The sequence below is a fragment of the Siphateles boraxobius genome, unplaced genomic scaffold, assembly GCF_051911475.1.
Source record: "Siphateles boraxobius isolate OS27281-9 unplaced genomic scaffold, OSU_SipBor_1 99, whole genome shotgun sequence".
Lineage (NCBI taxonomy): Eukaryota > Metazoa > Chordata > Actinopteri > Cypriniformes > Leuciscidae > Siphateles > Siphateles boraxobius.
In genome coordinates this window covers 867,979-895,073 of record NW_027509229.1, presented here as the reverse complement: position 1 = coordinate 895,073, position 27,095 = coordinate 867,979, and the positions used below count along the sequence as shown (strand labels likewise).

At 43.0% G+C, this 27,095-nt stretch overlaps 1 protein-coding gene across 6 annotated transcripts in view; it reads right to left on the bottom strand.

Moving 5' to 3' along the window:
* Positions 1-27,095, bottom strand: part of LOC143733368 (RAF proto-oncogene serine/threonine-protein kinase-like) — a 78,852-nt gene extending 51,757 nt beyond the window's left edge. For 2 of the 6 annotated variants that reach the window (XM_077225070.1, XM_077225074.1), the window contains exons 1-7: positions 26,822-27,078; positions 8,214-8,405; positions 5,565-5,677; positions 1,717-1,819; positions 1,478-1,635; positions 1,086-1,172; positions 147-249 (exon numbers count right to left, since the gene is read on the bottom strand). In XM_077225070.1, coding sequence (XP_077081185.1) covers positions 147-249; positions 1,086-1,172; positions 1,478-1,635; positions 1,717-1,819; positions 5,565-5,677; positions 8,214-8,381 — 732 coding nt within the window. In that variant the 5' untranslated portion in view covers positions 8,382-8,405; positions 26,822-27,078. Of the gene's footprint in view, positions 1-146; positions 250-1,085; positions 1,173-1,477; positions 1,636-1,716; positions 1,820-5,564; positions 5,756-5,798; positions 5,955-8,213; positions 8,406-26,821 lie in introns of those variants that run through there. The other 4 variants (XM_077225069.1, XM_077225073.1, XM_077225071.1 and 1 more) reach the window with 4 other exon arrangements.

Genomic DNA, 27,095 nt, shown 5'->3' with positions numbered 1-27,095 from the left:
AACGGAAGAAACGGTGGAGTGAAAGAGAGAGGAGAACACCAAATCCAATCAATCATTTTAGGAGCTTGAGAGTTTGCCAACTGTCACACACACAGAGGGAAGTAGAGCTGAAGAGACGTGGAAAACAGTGTGTGAGGTGTGTGTACCTGGATCTGACTGGTGTGTACGGGCAGGGTTGTGCTGAGCATGTTGACGTTGGGTGTGGAGGTGGAGCGCAGTCTCGGTGTCAGAGCTGAAGGGCTGGAGTAACTGAACACAGGAGGGTTTGAGTGTCTAATGGATACACCAATAAACTGCACATACACAGACAAGCTTCTGCTAAAAAGGACCCTTGCAGTATCTAGAAACAAGAACATCACTGAAACTAGGGGATGGGGGAACTTGAAGACAAATAGCAAGTTTTATTCAAATTTATTACTCAAATTTCATAAAGCAAGATGGCCTTACCAACAACACACTGTATGTCATAGCTCCAAGAATCCACAAATGTTATTTAAAGAGCTTGCATAAAACCCAAACTAGATTCCTAGATTTTCCTGAAGAAAACTTTAGTGGCGTCTACCCAAGCTAAACTCACCGGTCCATGTGTTTTGAGTGTTAGCTGGACGGGCCAAGTCAAAAGAGACCACCATATATTGCTTGGGTCTCTTTTTTAATACATGTATATTTTGCATTTTATTTTTTTTATTTTACTATCCACCAGGCAAAAAGGTAAATGTGATTGCCAAGAGAAGTAATAGCATACCTCTCAACAAAACACAAATTATTATTGAAGTATGTAGAGTCCAAACGTTCCGACTTTGGTAACAGGTCGGTACTGAAACTTTAAAATTGTGACGCTGAGAGCGCTGTTGACGGATTCGTAAACACCTCTGATTGGCCATTGTGTTCACATTTTTAAAATTTCAGAACCGACTGGTACCGAAGTTGGTACTTTTTGACAACTCTAGAAGTATGTGAAGGATTAGAAAGGGTAATGTTTATTATATAGTTTTTTTCTGAGCAAAAGGAATTAGATGAAATATATGAACTGCTTTTGACTGCTTTGAATCTGCTTTGCCTCATGTAATGTGAATGATGATCACCTGTTTCGTGTGAGGGATTCCCTCATCCTCCGAGATGTGAGTGTAGGCAGAGACGGCGTCCCACTTTCACCCGGAGTGGGAAACAATCTGTCAAACGCATAGCAGTCAAGCGTCGTTCATTGAGAAATAATTCGACTCATATGGAAAATGAGAACAATTGAAAAACCACTCAGACTGAATGGGGAATTTCTGTATAAACAGCCACTAAGCTTATACAATGATGTCGTGTATAATCTTTCTCAGCAAATAATGATGTGAATATTCACAGTTCAATTGATCAATAAATCAGCATATCATGTAAACAATCAGATACTTTTTAATCGACTGTGACCCCTAATTTTAAGTTGTTGGGTGTTTTTTAAAAGGCTGATAAGGAGTAAAGCGACACTCACAGCAGTTGTCGGATGTTAGTCCAGTCTACACACATCGTGGGCACTCTTGTGCTGCAGTGCTCATGAAACTTGTAGCCACACGTTTGGCACCGGAAACCGTTTAACAGGAACTTCTGGCATATGTCGCAGAAAGCCAATTTCAGAAACGTTTTCCTAACCTAAAAAAAGAAATAATAGTTTTTATTTGAACTATGAACAGAATTCTTCCGGTGTGCAGAAAAGGCCTGTATAGCACTCACAAAGTTGTGTGTGGTTAAGGGGACATGGTCTAAAACCTCCACTAGAAGCTCCTCCCCGATGAGCGAGGTCGAGTCTGTGCTCCAGTCCATACGACACTTCTTGCTGTAAACACACGCTCACCAGTTATGAGGGACAACACCAATGTAAAGCAGACACATTATGAACAAAAGTTACTTGACAACAACAGATCCTATATCAATATCCCACCAAATGAAAACCTTTAAATAAGGAATAGTTGCTGGTACATGTCAAGCTATTCCTGTCATGTGTACACACACTTTTCATTCAAACACAGACACACAAGCACTGGCCGTGGCAATGAAAAACCATACTTGGAAATTTGAGGCAGATATGATAAATATTGGCCGAAATTAGATATTTTCACAGAATTTGACGCACATGTATGAGCGCACTTTGAGGACACATTAAAAAGTGGTGGGATTGCGCCAATTGTTAGAGCTATAATTAAACAAAACATGAAATGAGCACTAACTACAATACAGTATTTAGCTGTAAAATGCTTTATTTTACAAATGCCTTAGCGTATCATTGCGAAACTCTGTATGTGTTATCAGGACTATGCCTTGAAGGTACTCAGGTTCTAGAACAGCGCCACCTTCTGGTAAAATTTTATACATTTCAAAAAATGCTAATAATGTTTGATTAATTTTGCCTATTTTAATTAAACTGATCTTGATCGATTTCTTGAGTAATACCGACAGCAATTATACCAATCATGCCATATTTGCTTGAATTTGCTGTCCGCCATCTTTATTTTCTTTGAAAACATACTTTTTCGAACTCCTAGGCCGTTGGTCCGATTCACACCAAAATTTGCCCAGATCATCTTCAGACCATGCCAGGAAAAGGTTATCAAAAGCTTTTCAATAGATCAAGCCGTCCTCGAATAACACATCAATGATGCCAAGCTGATTTTGAGGCTGAAATTGGCAAAACTTTGGCATATTGACACCTCACACTGACCACACTATATTAATTTGGTAACAGCGCCACCGATTGTTCAAAAGTGATAAGCAAGTTAATAATATTGCAAGTGATTGGATTTGTGATATCTCTGCCACCTCATTGTAGCAGTTTTTCTGAAGCTCACTGCCATGCTTGCATGTCCCGTTGGTCCTTTTTGGGCTTGGGCCCGATAATTGCTGCTTGCAGCTATAATAATAATATTATTATTTCTAAGAAATATCATACAAGATATTTTTTCATCCATGTTTTAAATTTTTACAGTTCTATTTTGCAGCATTTTATTTGACAAACATAAAAATGCAATGTTTTGTTGTATATTAATGGTTATATTTTCATTTGATTAAATTTTAAAAGCTTGATTAAACTGTTAAAGTTTATTTACATTTATAAACCCTCATCCTTCCCTCGGGTCATCTTGACCCAAAAAATATTTTAATATAACCCAGAAAATTAAAAATATTAATTTGAGTGTTCATCGGAGGGGTCCAAGACCCCACGACTTTTGTCGCACTTGAACAAATCCTTCCCTCGCAGGGGTCAATTTGACCCCAATAGGAATGACTGTGTCACAGTTTCACCCCTCACATTTGTTTCCCTGTCTGTGTTTCCCGCCACTGATCAGTCACCATGGAAATCAATCACCTTCATCACAGCTGTTAGTCATTTGTAAATTATCTCTTTGTATTTAGTTCCTGCTTGTGCTCTGTCTGTTGTCCGGTATTGTTTGTATCACCCGTATGTGTGCGTGTTCCCTTCGTCTTCTGGAATAAACTGCTATTATTTGGATTTGCTTGCCTTCGTGAACTCTTTTGAACTTGCCTCTCCCAGCATCGTGACAGAGTACCGGACCAAACTATGGCTGGTACTCCTTTTGATTTTGAGTTTGGAGAGGAGTTTTGTCTAGCCCCTGTTCTGTTGCCCGAACCTGTCAATCCCGATCCTGTCATTCATCTGCCTGTCTCGTTAGCCCCGCCCAAACTCCCTCTCCCACCACCTCTCCAAGGTTTCCCGAACACTATATATTTTTTTGGTTTCTGCATTGGACTTCAGTCTCTTCCCCAGTCTCCACCCATCTGTACCACCCCGACATCTCTGTCACCCTTCAGTCCCTCGTTAACACTTCTGCCTCTCAATAGTGGGGTACCTCATCGGACCTGTCGGGAGCCATCTTCTCCTGAAGAGCCAGAAACTTCGCCTGCAGCCTCGGTACGCTACGCTCTGCCTCGACCTGTCGCGTGGCTCCCGAAACTGCGCTCCTTCCACCCTCGACCTCGGCGTGTACCATCGACTACTCGGTCTCGCCGGACTCCCTCGGCATGTCGCTACACCGAGGTCAGACAATCCCTTCACCTCTGCTGCGGACTTGCGAACCGTCCACTGCTCTCTGGTTCTCCGCCCCTTCTGCTACGGCTTGCTCCGCCCTACCTCAGGCTCCACCTCCACCCTCGGTCGCTCAAACTCGCCCTCAGACCTCCGGATCCCCACCTCACTCTCGGGAGGTCGTCGCCATGGCTCCGTCGCGGTCACCAGGATCTTCACCATCTCTCCACTACCTCGGCTCATTGACTGGGCGGTGGGCTCCATCCTCGCCGTCGTCACCTCCGGTCACCCCCATGGCGGCCCTCGTCACTATTCCTCCATGGCTCCTCCCTCCGTCGACGCCGCCATGGGGCACCACTCTGGCTGTGGCCTGGGCACCTTCAATCACGCCCCTCCCCAAGGCCCTTCCCTGGCTCTAGCCAGAATCTGCACCACCCTGGACCCTTCAGTTCTGTCTCCTCCCTGACATCCGTCCTCCGCCCGAACCTCCTCCAGCTTCCTTTGCCTACCCTTGACCATCCCTTGGGCATCTCCTGGCTCCTTGCCTGCGGCCTCGCCCACCTTCTAGACCCTCCATCCCTACCTTTATTCTTCTGTTACGACGCGAGTTCGTGCCTACCGAGAGGGGCATTATGTCACAGTTTCACTCCTCACATGTGTTTCCCTGTCACTGTGTTTCCTGCCACTGATCAGTCACCATGGACACCAATCACCTTCATCACAGCTGTTAGTCATTTGTTAATTATCTCTGTGTATTTAGCTCCTGCTTGTGCTCTGTCTGTTGTCCGGTATTGTTTGTATCACCCGTATGTGTGCCTGTTCCCTTCGTCTTCTGGAATAAACTGCTATTATTAGGATTTGCTTGCCTTCGTGAACTCTTTTGAACTTGCCTCACACAGCATCGTGACAGACTGGAATGCAAGGAATGATTCAGTACACATAGAAAAACCTAAAAATTCAAACTAAAAATTCTAAAACTTTAACAAAAAATTAGGACCCAGAGGAACAGCTCATTTGCTCCATATAGAGCTATAAGGCCATCTAGTGGCAAGAATCATGAAATATCATGTAATACTATTTTTTTTCACAAGAGGGCGGCAAAGACACTGTACTTAAATTACTAAATTAATATTTATTTATTATTTACTGATCAAATCTAGTAATTTAAAGGTAAATAAAATAACAAAAAACTTGCATTAAAAAAATAGAAAAAATATTATCAAAATGAAATAAACTTTTTGGACAAAACAACATATTAAGTATAATTTTTTAGGGCTTTGGGTCATTTTGACCCGCAAGGGAAGGATTTGTTACAGAACGCGAGGGAAGGATGATTCAATCATTAAACACAGAATCCTAAATTAAATGGTAGCTACTCTGTTTATATTCATTCTCAATGTCTAACAAATATGTGGAGAGCATTTCCTTCCCCATTAATGGTGAAAATCATGTGGATAATATCAATATGGATAATATTTCTGGCCACATCGCTACCAGCTGGCCAGCCTGGACCTGAGGTCTGCGGCGAGTGTGCACTGACCTCCTGTGTCCGGGATGGAGACTGAAGACAGCGCAGCACTCCGGCTGCAGCCCTCGAACCTTCAACGCCTTGATCAAGCAGCTGTGCAGCGTCACGCCGGCTCGCACACTCACCTGCACACACACCCAGCCATGAACACGTCACACTCACCTGCACACACACCACCAGCCATGAACACATGCCACACTCACCTGCACTAACACACACCCAGCCATGAACACATGCCACACTCACCTGCACACACACCCAGCCATGAACACATGCCACACTCACCTGCACACACACCCAGCCATGAACACATGCCACACTCACCTGCACACACACCCAGCCATGAACACGTCACACTCACCTGCACACACACCACCAGCCATGAACACATGCCACACTCACCTGCACTAACACACACACCCAGTCATGAACACATGCCACACTCACCTGCACTAAAACACACCCAGCCATGAACACATGCCACACTCACCTGCACACACACCCAGCCATGAACACATGCCACACTCACCTGCACACACACCACCAGCCATGAACACATGCCACACTCACCTGCACTAACACACACCCAGCCATGAACACATGCCACACTCACCTGCACTAACACACCACCAGCCATGAACACATGCCACACTCACCTGCACACACACCCAGCCATGAACACATGCCACACTCACCTGCACACACACACCCAGTCATGAACACATGCCACACTCACCTGCACACACACACACCCAGTCATGAACACATGCCACACTCACCTGCACTAAAACACACCCAGCCATGAACACATGCCACACTCACCTGCACACACACACCCAGTCATGAACACATGCCACACTCACCTGCACACACACACACCCAGTCATGAACACATGCCACACTCACCTGCACTAACACACACCCAGCCATGAACACATGCCACACTCACCTGCACACACACCCAGCCATGAACACATGCCACACTCACCTGCACACACACACCCAGTCATGAACACATGCCACACTCACCTGCACACACACACCCAGTCATGAACACATGCCACACTCACCTGCACACACACACACCCAGTCATGAACACATGCCACACTCACCTGCACTAAAACACACCCAGCCATGAACACATGCCACACTCACCTGCACACACACCACCAGCCAAGAACACATGCCACACTCACCTGCACACACACACCCAGTCATGAACACATGCCACACTCATCTGCACACACACCCAGCCATGAACACATGCCACACTCACCTGCACACACACACCCAGTCATGAACACATGCCACACTCACCTACACACACACCACCAGCCATGAACACATGCCACACTCACCTGCACACACACACCCAGTCATGAACAGATGCCACACTCACCTGCACACACACCCAGCCATGAACACATGCCACACTCACCTGCACACACACCCAGCCATGAACACATGCCACACTCACCTGCACACACACCACCAGCCATGAACACATGCCACACTCACCTGCACACACACCACCAGCCATGAACACATGCCACACTCACCTGCACACACACCACCAGCCATGAACAGATGCCACACTCACCTGCACACACACCACCAGCCATGAACACATGCCACACTCACCTGCACACACACCCAGCCATGAACACATGCCACACTCACCTGCACACACACCCAGTCATGAACACATGCCACACTCACCTGCACACACACCCAGCCATGAACACATGCCACACTCACCTGCACACACACACCCAGTCATGAACAGATGCCACACTCACCTGCACACACACCACCAGCCATGAACACATGCCACACTCACCTGCACACACACCACCAGCCATGAACACATGCCACACTCACCTGCACACACACCACCAGCCATGAACACATGCCTTTGGAAAATTATACTGGCATTTTATGTAAGAAAAGCAGGAGCTGGCCACTGGATTTGATAGTCTTCAAAATTCATGGCAACAATAATATTTAAGTTGAGGCAGATTACTGTTGAGGAAATTGTTTCAATCTCTTGCAACTTTATTACTTAGAATACTGTAATATCTATAGTCACACACCAGTTTAGACCATACTCTTCTGCACTACTGAGTGTTTAGCACCAGTCCTGTCCCCGGCTGAAGCCCAGTGTTTTGTAATATTTGTTGAATATGACTGAAATGCTATTTCCTGCCGGTCTGTGAGTTGAGTTGAACTTGTCGGTTTCTGTTTGTTACAGAGCGGAAATTCGTCTTTGACACTGGTGAGATTCAAATTAACGCTTAAAAACACATCACACATTAACAACACAAACACATAATTAACTAAATTAAGCAATTAAACACTGTTCCAATCATTCCAAAAAAACAAACACACGCTATAATGGCAGCCATTCTATTGTATCCCTTTAGAAAATTTTACGATTTAAGATAATCACTGCCATTGGGACAAACAATTTTTAATACACGTTTCTTCTGGCCAAATTAATTTTGAAACTACACCTGATGGGAGCAATTCAAAAGTAGAATGAAGGGGGTGAGTATGATCTTAAAAAAATCGCAATTGCCGTTTTTTCCATAAAGCAATCAAACAAGCCCTGAAGTGGCTGTTGGAGACCTCTCTCATGAACACGGGTCTATGGCTCTCACCACTGTCCTCTGCTGGTTGGGCAAGAACACTCGGATGGTCCGGCTGGTTTGGGGCTCGTCTGAGGACTGGCGCCGAGGAGACTGGATCATACAGGAGCTCTCAAACACACACTCCTTGGTTCCCAGGCCGTTGGTGACGCTTCTCCACACTCCCTGAAGCTGGTCCATTACGATGCCCTCGCACACTTACGTCTGGGGAAACAGCAGACAGAACAAATGAGTGTGATGTGGAGAGCTGCTCAGTTAAAGGATGTTGTTACTACACTGTAATACGCTGAATCACTAAGGAACTCTTCAGCACAGTGTGAGGTACCAAATACCCATAAACTATCACTATTACTGAACTTTGATGGCAGTTCCAACCTGTGTGTAAAATGCTGCATAATCACACAAGATAAAAAAAAAATCTTGGGCCATGAATAATAGCAGAGATCAGCTTGCTTGGTTATGTATGGTTAAGGCAATGTGAGTAAATCACTCGCGTATTATGCGAGCAAATTTCATGCTAGGCGACTGAAAAATGTCTTTAATTAGCAAATGGCTACTAAATTGTACAATTTCAGTCACCTGTGATTGAGTTAGAGGCAAAAAATAAGTTTAGTGCAGAATATAATTTCATTAATGTTTGAAAAGATAGCCACATTTGGTTTTTGACCATTAAAAATGGGTAAAATTCAACAATTTGAACATGGAGTCGCATTGGGATCCCCATTTCTATGTGATTGAACCATATAAGGACCTTGAAAATAAAGATTTCAAAGGAGAAGATTATTAGAATTAGACTATCTAATTTTGAAACAATGAAAACAATATTTATTAATAATTAGTTTGTTTGTGGTGGGGCTGATCACCCAGTAAAAAAACAAAAAACATTTTAAATCACAATTTTAAGGTAGGGTAGGCGATTTTCTGAGAGGCTAGCAAGCCTCTGTTCAGAGAGTCTCCAAAGCCTCCTCCGAAACACATGAACACACACAGCACTGACGGAAAAACATCATGAGACGAGACGGTGTTAAACTACCTTGCACACAACATTACAGTAATGAACTCAACTCAAACATGACAATCTAGGGCTCAGGTCAGGAAGCAGACAGTCTGGCTAAACCGACCGTCTGCTAGCTGTCTCATTTCACTGAGGTAGGGCTGCACAATTAATCGAATTTCTAATTGCGATTACGATTACGGATGCCACGTTACGTAATCATTCAAAGCCACGATTACAAAAGAATATCCACTCTGCGTGTGTTTTTAGAGCATAAATATGTTATGAGAGGCGAATCACGGCTACTTCAGAAAACCCAGCACAATATGACATACCAGGCAGTGACGTAAGTGTACGCTGAAATAAAAACACTTTCACCTCAGAAAAAGGACTTTACTGTCCTGTCGCGTACTGTGCTCGTAGCGAGCATTCTTCAATTGCACGCGCAACTGCGGCGGCGCACGCTGTGTATCGCTTCACTGTATAAAGTGCAAAAGAAACTACAAGCATGCAACGTTGTTACAATGTAAATTAGTATGTCACGATATAAAAGTAAAATACCAATAAATCACGTGTTAGCTGAGAAGGATTTGCATGCAGGTATGATTTTCATTCTATTCACCAGGAGCTGTTTCATTAACAGTTCTTGTTAGTATATTGTGTATTCACCATGCAAACTGTCGTTTCCATAACCCAAAAATGCCACTTTATTTTCACTTTGTGTTATTTTTTATATTTTTAAATGACTGTGGTGGCTCATATCAACATTGTATTAACAAAAACTAGTTTGGGACTGCTATATTTAATTTCTTTAGCATAGTCCTAATGTTTTTCTAGTCTTTAATATGAGTCATACAATTGATGTGTATGTTAAGTAAAGGGGGACAGTACTTGTGTGTGTGTTAACAATTTGTGTGTAAACATGTATTATAATATGCCTATATATATTCAATGTAAATTGTAATAATCGTAATTAATAATCGCAATTACAATTTCAAGGGAATAATCGGCAATTATGATTTTTGTCATAATTGTGCAGCTCTACACTGAGGTCAGATAAATCCCATCACATAGAGACTCTTTCACCTAGATATCATATAGGCCTAGAGACTGTGTCTGTTCCCCGAATTAGGACATACAAAAAACTTTCAAAAACCCATCTAAGGGTAAAAATTTAATTGATGTTCAACAAATAAAAAACAGATATTACACAAATGAACAAATGATAAAACTTCGGGTTTCTGAATATTCGATCCCTTACTTGACAAGCACTTATTGTTAATGATATGATTACAGACTTTTACATTTCATGGAAAGAGAACACGATTGTGTACAGAGAGGCCTTAAAAACTGCTAGATCTGCTTATTTTCCAACCTTGGGTTTGGGTTCCAACAAAACCCAAGGTATTTATTTGAAACAGAGGCTAAACTAATGAAAAATAAAGCTTCAAGCCCAGACGTTTGCAAGCAGCGCAGCAGTAATGACTTTATGAACTTTTTTACTTACAAAATTGATAATATCAGGGAGAAAATTAGAACTATGCAACCGTCTACTACAGTATCGCATCAGACGGTGCAGTGTAGTCTCACTGACGAAAAATTTGAATCATTCATTGCTACGGCTGTGACGGATTTTTTCTTACCGCGGTGAAGAAGCAACAAATCTCGCGGTTTGGCGGTTAACCGGCGGTTATTTCCTCGCGAGGCGGATACTTTTGTTCGACAAATACGGCATACTGGCTCGTCCAAATTTACCGAATGCCCCTTGTCACCTGCCTCAAAGCTAAAATGTTCCCAAATAGGCGACACAGTATTTGGCTTAGACACTAGATTCGTGGCCATTTTTTGAATAATGTCATTCGGCTAGCGCCGTCAACTGTTATTGCCAATACCACATAAGAGAAGTTTTGCTGCTTGCAATTAAAATCTAACTCTAACTGTTTACGTTATGCTTTTGTCTTTTATGCCTGCGTTTGTGTGTATATAATTGAACATTATTTGTAAACATCACAAGTACTGAAACCTAGCAGTTAATTATTAATAATCAGACACACACAAAAAATAAATCCCCCATATGTTTAATGGACTGTCCCTCCCTTGCGCTGGAAGCTTTTTTTTTTCTCCAGCAGCCCTTGAACATAGGACTCGCGGAATAAAGTAAATTATAAGCAAAGATTAATGTGTTTGTAGTTCATATCACACACCATATGCACTCCTATAACATTCAGCAGAGAAAAAAAAAAAGTGCAGTGATGACATCACACCGCGGTAGGCATCTCATTAACGCGATATTGCGGTGATGCGGTTATCGTCACACCCCTATTCATTGCTATAGGAGAGGGTGAATTTTATAAACTCGTTAAATCATCTAAATCGACAACATGTATGTTAGACCCTATACCAACTAAACTAATGAAAGAGATGCTTCCAGAAGTCATAGATCCTCTTCTTAACATCATTAATTCATCTTTGTAACTAGGATACGTACCAAAAACTTTTAAGCTAGCTATGATTAAACCGCTTGTTAAAAAAACGCAACTTTATCCTACAGAATTAGTCAATTACAGGCCGATCTCGAATCTACCTTTTCTATCAAATATATTAGAAAAGGCAGTATCCTCACAACTATGTTCCTTTTTAGAAAGAAATGGTATCTGCAAGGATTTCCAGTCAGGATTTAGACCGTATCATAGCACTGAGACAGCTCTCATTAGAGTCACAAATGATTTGCTCTTATCATCCGATCGTGGTTGTATCTCTCTATCAGTGTTACTCGATCTTAGTGCTGCATTTGACACCATTGACCACAACATTCTTTTAAATAGACTCGAAAATTATGTTGGCATTAGTGGAATTGCACTAGCATGGTTTAAATCATACTTATCTGACCGTTATCAGTTTGTAGCAGTAAATGAAGAGATGTCTTATCGATCACAAGTTCAGTATGGCGTACCACAAGGCTCAGTACAAGGACCGTTGATGTTCACTTTGTACATGCTACCTTTAGGAGATATCATTAGGAAACATGGCATTAGTTTTCACTGTTATGCTGATGATACTCAGCTCTATATTTCTTCACTACTTGACGAAACTTACCAAGTCACAAAATTAACGGAATGCATAGTTGATATAAAAAACTGGATGACTAGTAATTTCCTACTACTTAATTCTAAAGATTCTAATTAATAATAATAATAATAATTTGTTACATTTATATAGCGCTTTTCTGGGTATTCTACATGGAAGGGAAAATCTCCTCAACCACCACCAATGTGCAGCTCCACCTGGATGATGCGACGGCAGCCATATTGAGCCAGAACGCCCACTACACACCAGCTTACTGGTGGAGAGGAGACAGTGATGAAGCCAATTAGTATATGGGGATGATGAGGAGGTCGTGATGAACAGAGGCCAAGGGGCACATTTGGCCAGGACACCGGGGTTACATCCCTACTCTTTCAGAAGGACATCCTGGGATTTTTAAAGATCATAGAGAGTGAGGACCTCGGTTTAACGTCTCATCGCATGCTGCGATTATGGGGCTGGACGCTGGGCTTCTCCGTGATCATTGGAGGGTTCTGTCGAAAGACTGCATCTCCTTTTGATTGACAGCGATTTTGTACAATAAAAAGCCGCTGTCACGGATTTCGAGCTCAGGCCCATCGCGGATTTTGTGTACTCGAAAGACAAACTGCTGTAACCTATTTCTTGGTATTTGCTTGGCGAAATTGCTAGCCAATTTTCATCACACATTTCACAGTTTAACCTAATTCCCACATTTCCTCCGCCGATCTCAGCTGCCTTTGTTACATGTGCGGAGCATTGGTGTTTGGATCACAGCACATCTGTCTCGTTTGGTTTCGGTTTTATGTCGGGATTCGGACATTCATGCTCCTCGTGTTTGTTTTCTATTGTGAGCGCACAGGATGAGCTTCCGCTCGTTCTCGTGCATAACGTTCTGTCTTGTCGTGTGAACGTGCGGTTTCGTGTTCGCTCTGTTCACGTGTGTTTTGTGTAGCACGACCGCGTGTTCACATCGGCCGCATGCTTTCATGTCATGTTTTGTCTTGTGCTGTGTAGCACACAGCTTGTGTTTTACACTAGCTGTGTGCTTTCATGGCATGTTCTGTCTGAACACGTGGCTTATGAGTGTTCTCATTGTTCTTCATGTCAATGTTCTTCATTGTGTGAGCACTTTGCTTGTGATTTGTTTTACTGGCCATGTGCTTGTGTTTTTTGTTTGGTGTGAGCACATGGCTTGTCATGTGTTTCCTTGTGCCATGTGCTCTCCTGTCGATTGTGTCGACTCCCATCTTGTTACCTGATTATTGGTTCATTTGCCCCACTTGTCCTCCCTCGTTACCTGCCTTGTTTGCTCCCTATTTATTCTCCTTGTGTTTGCAGTTTTGTGCTAGTAATGCACATTAAAAAGTTGTTTGCCAACCACCATTAAAAAAAATCAGAAGATGAATTTTGTAGAATGTTTGTATTTTGTTTTATTTTATTATTAAAATAAAGCCCATCAACTCTGGTCCTAAGTCCTCGCTCCTTTCTCCATCCCCACACCTGACACTAGAGTTAAAAAAAACAATGAGCTTCCCCTCTTTGAAAGACCAGCAGCCACCACTGGTTAGGACCCACACAGATCACAGGGTGAGCGCCCCCTGCTGGCCTCACTAACACCTCTTCCAGCTGTCACGATTCATGAATTTACTGTTTTCTTCGCGTCTCGTGTATTTGTTGTTGTTGTGTGTGTGTGAGCGTGTGTGAGTGGGCGTTACCGCTCATTTCACTCTGATCAACTTGCCAGCTGATCTCATTCCCTGCACCAGCTGCTGCCAATTCTTTCATCTATATAAACTCATCACACTCTCCCCTCTTTGTCAGATCGTTGGTTTGGTGTCCTCCGTGTTTGTATATCGTGTGCCTGTCTGCAGTCCTGTCCTGGTTCGAGTTCCTGTTTGGTTTCTTCGTGGTTGTCGTCTCGTCTGGATGTTCACCTGCACTGGATTCTTCACCATCTCTCTGCACAAGCAAGCTGATCACCGAGTCCCTGCGCCACAAGCCCACCCGTGTTCCTGGACTGTGTTACTTCTGACCTTACAAATAAACGAGTTACTTGCATCTTTGCTTCCGTCTATTGATTGTGACAGAACGATCTGACCAAGCATGGAAGCAGCAAGTGGAACCTCCTCTTCTTTGGACGAATTCATCAGATCCAGCATTTCACGGATGGATTCTCAGGAGAGGAGTATGAACGAGTCGGGTCGGGCTATTCAAGCTCTTGTGGCGCAGGTGTCCGAGCTCACCCAGCGATTCCAACTTATGCAAGTTCCCACTGCGCCACCCCCACCGCCCGCTCCCCCCGTACCACCAGAGAATGTCTCCCAGTCAGAGCCCCGCCTACCCGTGCCCGAGTCATACAACGGTGAGCCTAACTTTTGCAGAGCTTTCCTAACACGCTGTTCAATGCACTTTTCTCTGCAGCCCAGGACCTTTGCGGAGGAACGAAGCAAGGTCGCGTTTGTGCTCACGCTACTGACTGGGAGGGCAGTTCTATGGGGGACGGCGGTGTGGGAGAACCAGGATCCATGCTGTTCCTCGTTCCAGACACTCGCCGCCGAAATGAAGAGAGTTTTTGACCGCGCGGACCGCACTGGATTTACCTACTACCCTCAATGGTTTGATCGAACTGGCGCTCCGTGTGGATTCCCGACTCTCCCGGGTCAAACGTCGGAGACTACCCGCTCGGGGGTCTGGAGCGGTGGAGTCTCCGCAAACCAGCGGCGGGGACGCGGTCAGCCCCGTTTACGATCACGAGCCCATGCAGGTTGGGCGAGCTCGGCTTTCCCGGGAGGAGAAGGAGAGGCGGAGATCCCAGGGCCTTTGCCTTTACTGTGGCACAGCGGGACATTTTGCTTTCAACTGCCCGGTAAAAGGGCAAGCCCGGCAGTAAATCTGAGGCTACTGTCGGGTGGGATCTCCGCTGAGAAGACCTCATCAACATCTACACTCCTCCCGGTAAGACTCAGGTGGTCAGCCCACATTCACGACTGTCGAGCACTACTGGACTCTGGCGCGGAAGGTAATTTCATGGACTACACATTTGCACTCAAGATTCAGGTTCCCCTTCGGCCTCTCACCCGTACCATCGCAGTTCACGCTCTCAACGGCCAAGAAATTCCCACCATTTCATTCACCACTGGACCCATCACACTCAGCGTATCTGGCAACCACACGGAAATTATCTCCTTCTACATTCTGGACTCCCCCCTCGCACCCATTGTTTTAGGACACCCCTGGCTCATTGAACATAACCTCAAAATAGACTGGCAGCAGAAATCAGTATCAGAGTGGAGCAGTAAATGTCATGAGTCCTGTCTTGTGTCTGCTTGTCCGTCTGTTTCTGTTTCTACGTTTCAGGAGGAAGCAGTGGATTTGTCAAACGTGCCCACGGAGTATCTAGACCTGAAGGAGGTGTTCAGTAAGTCTCGTGCTGCTTCTCTCCCTCCGCATCGTCCCTATGACTGTACTATAGAGTTACTGCCAGGTACGTCTCTGCCTAAGGGCAAGTTATATTCACTTTCTGTTCCAGAAAGAGAGGCTATGGAGAAATATATTTCTGATTCTCTGGCATCGGAGTTCATCCGTCCTTCCTCTTCTCCAGCGGGGGCGGGGTTCTTTTTTGTGGGGAAGAAGCACGGATCCCTGCGACCTTGTATTGACTACCGGGGGCTGAACAGCATCACGGTAAAGAATACTTATCCTTTGCCGCTGATGTCTTCAGCCTTCGAGAGGTTGCAGGGAGCGTCGATCTTCACAAAGTTGGATTTACGTCATGCTTATCATTTGGTCCGCATCAGGAAGGGGGATGAATGGAAGACTGCTTTTAATACCCCCAGGGGGCACTTTGAATACTTGGTCATGCCTTTCGGGTTGTCCAACTTCCCAGCAGTCTTCCAGGCACTCGTCAATGACGTGCTGCGAGATATGGTCGACCAGTTCATATATGTCTACCTGGATGACATATTGATCTTTTCTTCTTCTCTCCAGGAACATGTGCAGCACGTCCGACGAGTGCTTCAGAGGTTGCTAGAGAATGGGCTTTTTGTCAAGGCGGAGAAATGCGCTTTTCATGCACAGTCTGTTCATTTCTTAGGGTACATTGTGTCGTCTGAGGGAATGCGTATGGATCCTGAGAAGGTTAAGACTGTGGTGGATTGGCCAAGTCCAGATTCCCGTAAGGCCCTACAGAGGTTTCTGGGGTTCGCCAATTTTTACCGGCAGTTCATTCGCAATTTCAGCCAACTAGCCTCGCCTCTGACCGCCTTGACCTCCCCCAGAACTGCGTTCAGGTGGTCAGACGCAGCTGAAGCTGCGTTTGCCAAACTGAAAGGCCGCTTTGTTTCAGCCCCCATCCTGGTTACCCCTGATCCATCACCTCAGTTCGTGGTGGAGGTCGATGCGTCAGAGGTGGGGGTAGGTGCAGTGTTATCCCAACGTTCTCCTACAGACGACAGAGTGCATCCATGCGAGTTTTTGTCTCACCGTTTGTCCCCTGCCGAACGTAATTATGATATTGGTAATAGAGAGTTGTTGGCAGTCAAGTTAGCGTTGGAGGAATGGCGCCACTGGTTAGAAGGGTCGGGGGTACCTTTTATCGTCTGGACCGACCATAAGAATCTGGAATAAATTAGAACCGCTAAAAGATTAAACTCTAGGCAGGCTCGTGGGCACTTTTTTTCGGACGTTTTGACTTTACTCTCTTGTACCGCCCGGGTTCTAAGAACATCAAACCCGATTCTTTATCGCGCATTTTTGACCGTTCCGATCGCCCGTCTACTCCCGAGTGCATTTTTCCAGAGACCTTAATTATCTCTACACTCACATGGGAGGTCGAATCGAAGGTCAAGACGGCCTTACAAGGGGTAACGCCTCCGGTCGGTTGTCCACCGAACCGTTTATTTGTGCCAAAGAAATTGCGGTCCGACGTCATTCAGTGGGGGCACTGTTCAAACGTGGCTTGTCATCCAGGAGTTAGTCGCACTACATCTTTAGTCAGGCAACGATTTTGGTGGCCACGCATGGCTCGCGACGTTCACAGTTTTGTTTTGGCTTGCTCAGTTTGTGCCACTGGTAAGACTTCCAATCGACCCCCAGATGGGCTCCTTCAACTGCTGCCGGTCCCTTCGAGACCCTGGTCCCATATCGCTCTAGATTTTGTCACCGCCCTCCCACCCTCTCAGGGTAACACGGTAGTTTTGACTGTGGTGGACCGGTTCTCGAAGGCGGCCCACTTCATTCCCTTGCCCAAATTACCCTCAGCCAAGGAGACAGCGTTAACAGTCGTTAACCACGTCTTTCGGTTACATGGCCTCCCGACAGACGTGGTTTCCGACAGAGGACCCCAATTTGTGTCCAAATTTTTGCGAGAGTTTTGTAGATTACTGGGTGCGACTGTGAGTCTGTCCTCAGGGTTTCATCCCCAGAGCAATGGTAAAACTGAGAGAGCCAACCAGGATTTGGAGAGAAGGTTGCGATGTCTGGTTGGAGAGAAGGTTGCGATTACCAGTGTCATCCACGGGCCTATCACCGTTTAAGTGTAGTCTAGGTTACCAGCCACCAATTTTTCCTAGTCTGGAATCCGAAGTCGCGGTCTCCTCCGCCCACGCTTTCGTCCAGAGGTGTCGTCGCACTTGGACGAGAGCCTGTGAGACTCTACTCCAAGTGGGAGTGCGCACCAAGGCCAAGGCCGATCGCCACCGGTCTAGACCTCCCGTATACGTCGTCGGTTCCAAAGTGTGGCTTTCTACCAAGAACATTCCTCTCCGCTCCGTTTCTAATAAGCTTGCTCCCAAATTCATTGGCCGTTCACTGTCACCAAAATCATTAGTCCGGTGGCAGTCCGCCTTAACCTCCCTCCAGTGTACAGGAGAATCCATCCCGTTTTTCATGTATCCAAAATCAAACCCGTATTTCATTCTCGCATTAACCCGCCAGCCACGGTTCCCCCACCGCCGCGACTCGTAGAAGGGGAACCCACATATTCGGTGAATCGTATTCTGGACTCAAGGCGGAGGGGACGCGGAGTCCAGTACTTGGTGGACTGGGAAGGTTACGGTCCAGAGGAGAGAAGTTGGGTGCCTGCTAGAGACATCCTGGATCACTCCCTTATTGATGATTACAATCGACAGGTAAGGGAGTCTGGGAACGTCAGGAGACGTTCCTAGGAGGAGGGGTACTGTCACGATTCATGAATTTACTGTTTTCTTCGCGTCTCGTGTATTTGTTGTTGTGTGTGTGTGAGAGTGTGTGAGTGGGCGTTACCGCTCATTTCACTCTGATCAACTTGCCAGCTGATCTCATTCCCTGCACCAGCTGCTGCCAATTCTTTCATCTATATAAACTCATCACACTCTCCCCTCTTTGTCAGATCGTCGGTTTGGTGTCCTCCGTGTTTGTGTATCGTGTGCCTGTCTGCAGTCCTGTCCTGGTTCGAGTTCCTGTTTGGTTTCTTCGTGGTTGTCATCTCGTCTGGATGTTCACCTGCACTGGATTCTTCACCATCTCTCTGCACCAGCACGCTGATCACCGAGTCCCTGCGCCACAAGCCCACCCGTGTTCCTGGACTGTGTTACTTCTGACCTTACAAATAAATGAGTTACTTGCATCTTTGCTTCCGTCTATTGATTGTGACACCAGCAGCAACCTGGTTTTCTCCCATGGAGTCTCCCATCCAGGTACTAACCAGTCTCAGCTCTGCTTAGCTTCAGTGGGGGACCAGTCTTGGGCTACAGGGTGACATGGCGATTATAACCATGTAACGTAATGCCTAGAATACTGTCTAATAGAGCCCGACCTAGGGCTGTAGCGATACACTAATCTCACGATACGATACAATACACGATATTCAGCTCACGATACGATATATATCACGATATTCAGCCAACGATACGATTCGATACGATTCGATATAATTCGATACACTTACATAATTTTCTGAAAGATTTAAAGGGGACAGAGTGATTTTGGTGACATCTTGTGAGTGTTCCATTTACTTGGATTGAACTATTTGAACTGAAAACTAAAAACTTGATTTACACAAGTTTAAGTTATTCATTCAAGAGCTGTGAGTGCCTTTCGTTGTTTGATTCACAATAATGGCTCCATCGTCAGCAGGTTTATTAGACGCTGCACCTTTAAGACCGAGTGCAGATCTAATAGGTGACTGATGCACCATTATTTTCTCCTAACTATTTACGTCCATTTAAGACATAAACTGTTTAAGTGAATAAACTGTGTTTCAGTGAATCTCAGAGCTGGTCATTTTTATATTATTGTGTATATTTGATAGTTTAGATGCGCACATGAAGTCCAAAGTTAAGTAGCCTATACTTTTCTTGTCTCGTTGCAGTCCACTTCTGGTCTGCGAATAGCAAAGTTGCATCACAGACAAATGGTTTAATATTATTATATATAGAACTGGCTGGCAAGATAAACATGTTCAAGATTATGTCTTTATATCAATAATAAATAGTAGCCTACGTGTATTTTCTCCAGTACCGACAGCAGAACCGAAAACGTCCAAGCTTTAAAGCGAATGGGGGTAAACACGGAGTATTTGCATGGGACTTGTGTATCGATACTCGCGGCTTAAAAATCGATACTTTCTTGGGAAAGAAAATATCGATTTATATCGCAGAATCGATAAAATTGCTCAGCCTTAGCCCGACCGATATGGATTTTTGGGGGGGCGATACCGATATTATGAAGTAAAAAAAAAGCCAGATAACGATATATCGGCCGATATTATGTATGTGTATATAATACAGTAGCAATATTATTTATGTGTATATTATAGTACAGAACCAGTCAAAAGTTTGGACACACTTTCCCATTTGTTTGTACAAACTTTTGACTGGTACTGTATATAGAATACAGTATACATAAACAGAATATATATTATACAAATTTTTTGCAATGATCACTCAAATGTTGTGATCAAACACTTTTGTGTGTGACAAAGATGTGTAATGGAGGCAGAGTGAATGATAGAATGAGAATGATACGTTTGAGCTGTAAACAAACTAGTTTGCATTGCATGTTCTATTCTAAATTCTATTCTAAATATTGTTGCATAATCTTCACTAATGACTTTGTCTTTTTATTTAGTCACGTTATATATAAAAAATAACTTGTATCAATAAATATTTAATATATATTAAATAAATATTTATAAATAAGTGTCACTGGCAAAACCTTGTTATCGTGTATTACCAGTGAAGGAAGGAAGTACTCAGATATTTTACTAAATTAAAAGTAATAATAATACCATAATGAAAACATGTTTCATTACATAAGTACAGTACTTTTACTTGAATAATATTTTAAATAATTAGTCAGCAAAATGTATTAAACTTGAAACTACTCATTGTGCAAAATGGCCCTATATAAAGTTTTATAATTATATAAATTATAAGGAACATTGCTTGATGTTGTAACGTAGCGTTAAAGGCAGAATGAGCTTTAACACTGTGTCTACATCGGACGTAGGCGTTGTTGCTCGCGTCGCAACAGCTGTTTAACCTGGACGCGGCACAGCGCCCGTTACAAAGCAGAACGAGGCATCAGTTTACTGTCAGAGATTTGTCGCTCGCGCCACCTCCAGTGTGAACAACATGACTGATTATAATGGGTTCAACTGTCTCTTGTTCAGGCAGCACCAGAGAGGAGTCTTAAAGGTAAGTTGCTAACTAGTTAGCAGTGCAGTGGAGTCTGCTAAATTGTGATTTAACGCTACGTTAAACCTTAAATGTCACCACATGAGACAATATAAAGTAAATAAACAATGTCCTTTTACTCTCACAACAAGCTTATCATACGCGTTTGCTACATTAGCTAGCTAGCCATGTTTCATTGGCTGGTGTCACCACAGTGACCTGGGTCGCCAGTAGCAAACAATGGAGCGCGCTCTGCTGGACAAACTACGTAGTAACACAATTTACAAGCATTTTATCCGCGTTATATGTTCTGTAAAAAAAATACTACATATCGGCGGCATATTTGCATCATATACGCCGATACAGATATATCTGCGACAGTCTCATATCGGCAGACCGATATATCAGTCGGGCTCTACTGTCTACCACTTGATGGCTGCTCTGTCAAGTCCTCGTCGTCAGTTAGGAACCTGGGTGTGCTTTTTTGATACCAATCTTCAATTTGAAAGTCACGTGTCTAGTATCTGTAAAACCGCATTTTCTCATCTTAAAAATATATCTAAATTATGTCATATGCTCTCATTGACAAATGCGGAACAACTAGTTCATGCGTTCATGACATCAAGGCTAGATTATTGTAATGCTCTACTGGGTGGTTGCCCTGCACGCTTAATAAACAAACTACAGCTAGTTCAAAACGCAGCCGCTAGAGTTCTTACCAGAACCAGGAAGTATGACCAAATTAGCCCGGTTCTGTCAACACTGCATTGGCTCCCTATTAAACATTGTATAAATTTTCAAATATTGCTGATTACTTAAAAGGCACTAAATGGTTTAGCTCCCCAGTACTTGAGCGAGCTCTTAACGCATTATAGTCCTTCACGTCTATTGCAATCTCAAAATTCCGGCCAGTTGATAATACCTATTTGGGTTGAAACGATTAGTTGTTGTCGACAATGAAAAGTTGTCGACAAATATCTTTGTTGTCGAGTAGCTGTTAGATCTCACGTGACCAAATGTAAGGGCCTGCAATATCGCGATTTGACCGCTACGACGCTGTAGCGCTAGAGTGTAATATAGCCCTTACAAATACTATTGCGTGAGAAAGTTTCACAAAACTTCAAACCAAAAATGCTGTTGTGTGCAATAGCCTACATGCAAGGCGGAACTTGCTTTTCACGGGAGCACAACATGCATGTTGGAGCACTTAAAGAGGAAACATCCCGGCACAAGATGGAGCCGGTGAGAGGTGAGTGTTCTCCAGCTGGAGCTAACTAACTAACTTAGTTGTACATCTCTTTATTAGAGAATGCAATACTACTAGTAATAATATTAACAATAATAATATAATTACAGTAATGTGATGATATATTTTGCATAGAATAAAGCTTGATGGAGCTTAGGAGTCAGGGCTGTTTTTATTATTGTAACACTATTAGGTATTATAGTCTTATTACTTGCCTGTAATTTGTTCCATATTCATAAAGACTTAGAAAAGGAGATGTTAGGAAGAATAACATGTAAGTTATTTTTTCATACTGTTAATTAAATGGTGAATGAAATTGTCTGTGTCAGCTCAAATGTCATGTAAAAAAAAATGTAATTTTATACTTATAATAATTGTTTGCAGATTCATATTTTAGGCCCAACCATTCTTTGTGAATTGTGTCCTGAACTAAATGTCCATTTTTCTGTTTTAGTTCTAAGAAAAGCAGTGGGGCCTATTGATGACTTTTCTTCTACTCCTCAGCAAGCCGCTGCTCTTACAGAGTCAATTCTAAACATGATTCTGATTCATTTATGTTTGTTTGTTTTTCTTTTGAAAAAGAACAGAATATTTAAACAATGCTTAGAGAGCATTTGTGTGTGATTTGAGTTGGACAGAAATCTGAAAAATTTAAGAGAATGACCTGTTTAGTTGGCTCAAAGTTCATTTAAACAACATTTCAAAAGATTAAGTGATTTTTCTTTTTTATAGTTAGAATATGTATAACTCATATAATTGAAAAGGCTGAATAATCGTTCCAAACTTACTGGTTAGTCGTCAAAAAAAATCAACGATTAATCGTTCGAATTAATCGAAGAATCGTTCATTAGAATAATCGATTATCAAAATAATCGTTTGTTGCAGCCCTAATACCTAGAATATATAAATCGACTGCTGGCGGTAGATCCTTTTCCTATTTAGCACCAAAACTCTGGAACAATCTTCCTAACATTGTCCGGGAAGCAGACACAGTCTGTCAGTTCAAATCTAGACTAAAAACACATCTCTTTGGCTAAGCATACACATAACACATTATAGACTTCTATAATTCAATGTTAGGCTGCATAGTTTAGATCAGCCGGAACCGGGAACACTTCCCATAAATCCTGATGTACTTGTTACATCAGAAGGATGGCGTCTACGCTTTTTACGTCTACTTCTACGCTGTCACTGATGGAGTTTTGGTTCCTTCACTGTCGCCATTTTCGCCTTTGTCGCCATTAACCTTTGGCTTGCTTAGTTGGGGACATTTAATTGTATATTTAACCATAGGCGTTGATTTCGGTGAGGACGGTGGGTACGCGTCTCCACCAGATTTCGTCATGAGTCATTTTGTGACCACCACTTTTTGAAACATTGAGGCACGGATGTACCTAATACAAATAAATAAAACATCTCCAGTTAACTAGCAGAGCATTCATTTAGTTCGCTATTAAATAAGAGATCTAGCGCTAAAATGTGTTGTTTTTGAGCTCAAGCTGAGCGCACGTTGCCGCGGCGATCAGTGTCATGGATACCGTGTTCTCTTCACTTGGAAGATAGTTGGAAGAAGTTGGCTCAAAGTTCATTAAAACAACATTTCAAAAGATTAAGTGATTTTTCTTTTTTATAGTTAGAATATGTATAACTCAATGTTTTAACTAATTGAAAAGGCTGAATAATCGTTCCAAACTTACTGGTTAGTCGTCAAAAAAAATCAACGATTAATCGTTCGAATTAATCGAAGAATCGTTCGTTAGAATAATCGATTATCAAAATAATCGTTTGTTGCAGCCCTAATACCTAGAATATCTAAATCGACTGCTGGCGGTAGATCCTTTTCCTATTTAGCACCAAAACTCTGGAACAATCTTCCTAACATTGTCCGGGAAGCAGACACAGTCTGTCAGTTCAAAGCTAGTGTCATGGATACCGTGTTCTCTTCACTCGGAAGCGCGCTTCAATCTTTCGCCGTTGAGGACTCTCTATTCATTCCGGTGAAATCACAAAATAAAATGCACACAAACATGTCCCTGCTTGATATAGACTGTAACCACTGATGAACATATTCAGTTTTGATGAGAGAAAAAAAAAACTGTACGAGTGCAGATTAGAACCTTTGACACGCTTGGGAAAAGATCTACCACTAGACCATTAAAGAACTCAAACAAAATTTGTGGATCGATGCATTTATTTACGGGTTGAGCAGAGAGGCTGCACAGTTTTACAAGTTTGTTCCCAGCACTTCTGAAAATGCACTTCCGAATGCGTCTCTATCCCCAGCACATTTCAAACCAAACTGACGCCCGTGTATTTAACAATATTATTACATCATTATTTTCCTGTTATCCCTGTAAAGCTGCTTTGAAACAATCTATTGTAAAAAGCGCTATACAAATAAAGGTGACTTGACTTGACCAAACAACTTATAGAGCACTGAACTGTATCACCTGACTGCTGCAGATTTATTTCGGCATTGATAGTGTAAGTTTAGTTTAGTTTAATTTATTTATAAAGCACTTTACAACTGCAGACAAAGTGCTGTACAATGAGCAGCATAAAACAAACAACACATAAAAACAACATGCAACTTACAAATACAGATAACTAGCCCAACCTCTCAAAGGCTAAAGACAAGAAATCATTTTAACACTGGTTTTAAATACATTTAAAGAAGTTATCTATCTTAGTTCAAGAGGCAGACTATTCCAAAGCCTCGGACCTGCAACAGCAAAGGCCTGATCACCTTTTAACTTTACATGAGATCGAGGGACAGAGAGCAATGATTTATTTTTTGATCTTAAATACCTAGGTGCTTGATGAAGAGCAATAAGCTCAGATACATAAGCAGGAGCTAACCCATGTACTGCTTTAAAAACATACAGCAGAGTTTTATATTTTATCCTGAAATCCACTGGTAGCCACCTCAGAGAAGCGAAGACAGGAGAAATATTCAGACTTTTCTTAGCACCCACCAACAGCCGTGCCGCCGCGTTCTGGACTAACTGCAAGCGTGATATAGTGGTCTGACTGGACCCTACATACAAAACATTACAATAGTCGAGGCAGGACAGAACAAAGGCATTAATAACTTTTTCTAAATCTTTTCTCAACAGAATAGACTTTAAACGTGCAATAGTCCTAATCTGGAAAAAGCAACTCTTAACCACGGCACTAATCTGCTTAATAAATTTCAAATCTGGGTCAAACACAACACCTAAGTTTTTTTACTTGGTCATGGCAATAGTCTGACCATGTGCCAAAGTATGTTGCAATATCAAAGCATCCTCAGGCAGGCCGCAGGACCAAAACAGGCAGGTTTGTGTTGACATACAAACGCATAAATTTGCGTCGTGAACAGCTCCGAGTATAATGTCATGGGTTTCCATATCTTCCAAATACTTGGAATATTATTGGAAATAAATACGCTGACAGGCAGGTACGACCGAATGCAATGACTGGATGAACATTGTATGGTCCTACGCCTTCCACAGACGGTATATTATAAATACTTTTAGACCACTTAACTTAGTGTTCGCTTTCAAGATGTGAAGGGACAATTAAAGGTGCTCTAAGCTATGTTGGGTGACGTCACTTCTTGTTGACGTTCGAAGTATTGTCAAACAAAACGGAGGCTAGCTAGACCCTCCCTCCTCCTCGTCCACGCACTAACCCCCCCAAACCCCACCCCCAAATCCTTCTTGTCGGTAATTGGCTGGAACAGTTTGTTATTTTTCGTGGTGCGGGTTAGCCCAGTTTGTTTTTGATGCCTGTGTGGAGCCTGGGGTGTCTGCAGAGACAGCAGTTTTTTACAGTGTGTTCAGGGCACAGGCAGATAGCGGATAGTGAGGAGATGTTTGCTGTATGTGACAAAAAAAAATTGGCCTAAATAACGTGTGACATCACTAAGAGCACCTTTAACCAGAAAAAAACAAAAAATGTTTAGCAACAAATAATCTACCCTGCCTTTAACTGTTGTTAGGCTTTACACAATTGTACACAACTGCAGTGACATCTCTTCTCAAAAACAGAAACTTACTGGAATTGTATAAATCATGTCATAATAATGAAACAAACAAACATACAGGCAGTCCAGATTCTGTAACTTTTACATATATTTTCTAGGGGAAAAAAGCTGTCAAAATCATATAAATTTAGGCAGAACACGTTAACTGCAAAACATTAATAGTGTTGTTATCAGAGTTTGTACATTTCATAAATATCCCCAATAAACACTATTTTTCGCGTAAGCTGTTGATGTTGCTCGACTGTGTTTAATAACGCATGTTCAGTGTGTGTTTATGAGCAGAAGAAATTCATAACAAACACAAGTCCAGTCGCAAGGATGTAATCGGAAAAGGGGTGTAAACATCATGGAAAACATGTTAAGCTAATATAATGATCTTTATTCGCAGGGCAATCATTACATGCTGTTAAAAGGCATTGGTTACACACACTGGTATGAATGTTCTTGAGCAGATCTTTTTACATCAGCGGCCCTATTTCTTTTTCTACATAAACCTATTAAATCAATCAGCAAACTCTACAAACATTTCACAAGCCAGTTATATTTTTATAGTCACCAGACGAAAAGCTGACATGAGATGTTACACGGTCATTACAAAACTCATAATGCATTTTAGGAGCGATACACACTCACCACAGAAAGTTTGAAGAGTTGAGCTCCGCCATAACCTGAAGAAACGACAATGACGTCACCGACACAAGACGAGTGGAACCTCTCAGTCTCTCTCTCTCTCTCAGTCTCTCTCTCTCTCTCTCTCTCTCTCTCTCTCTCTCTCTCTCAGTCTCTCTCTCTCTCTCTCTCTCTCTCTCTCTCTCTCTCTCACACACTCTCTCTCTCTCTCTCTCTCTCTCTCTCTCTCAGTCTCTCTCTCTCTCTCTCTCTCTCTCTCTCTCTCTCTCAGTCTCTC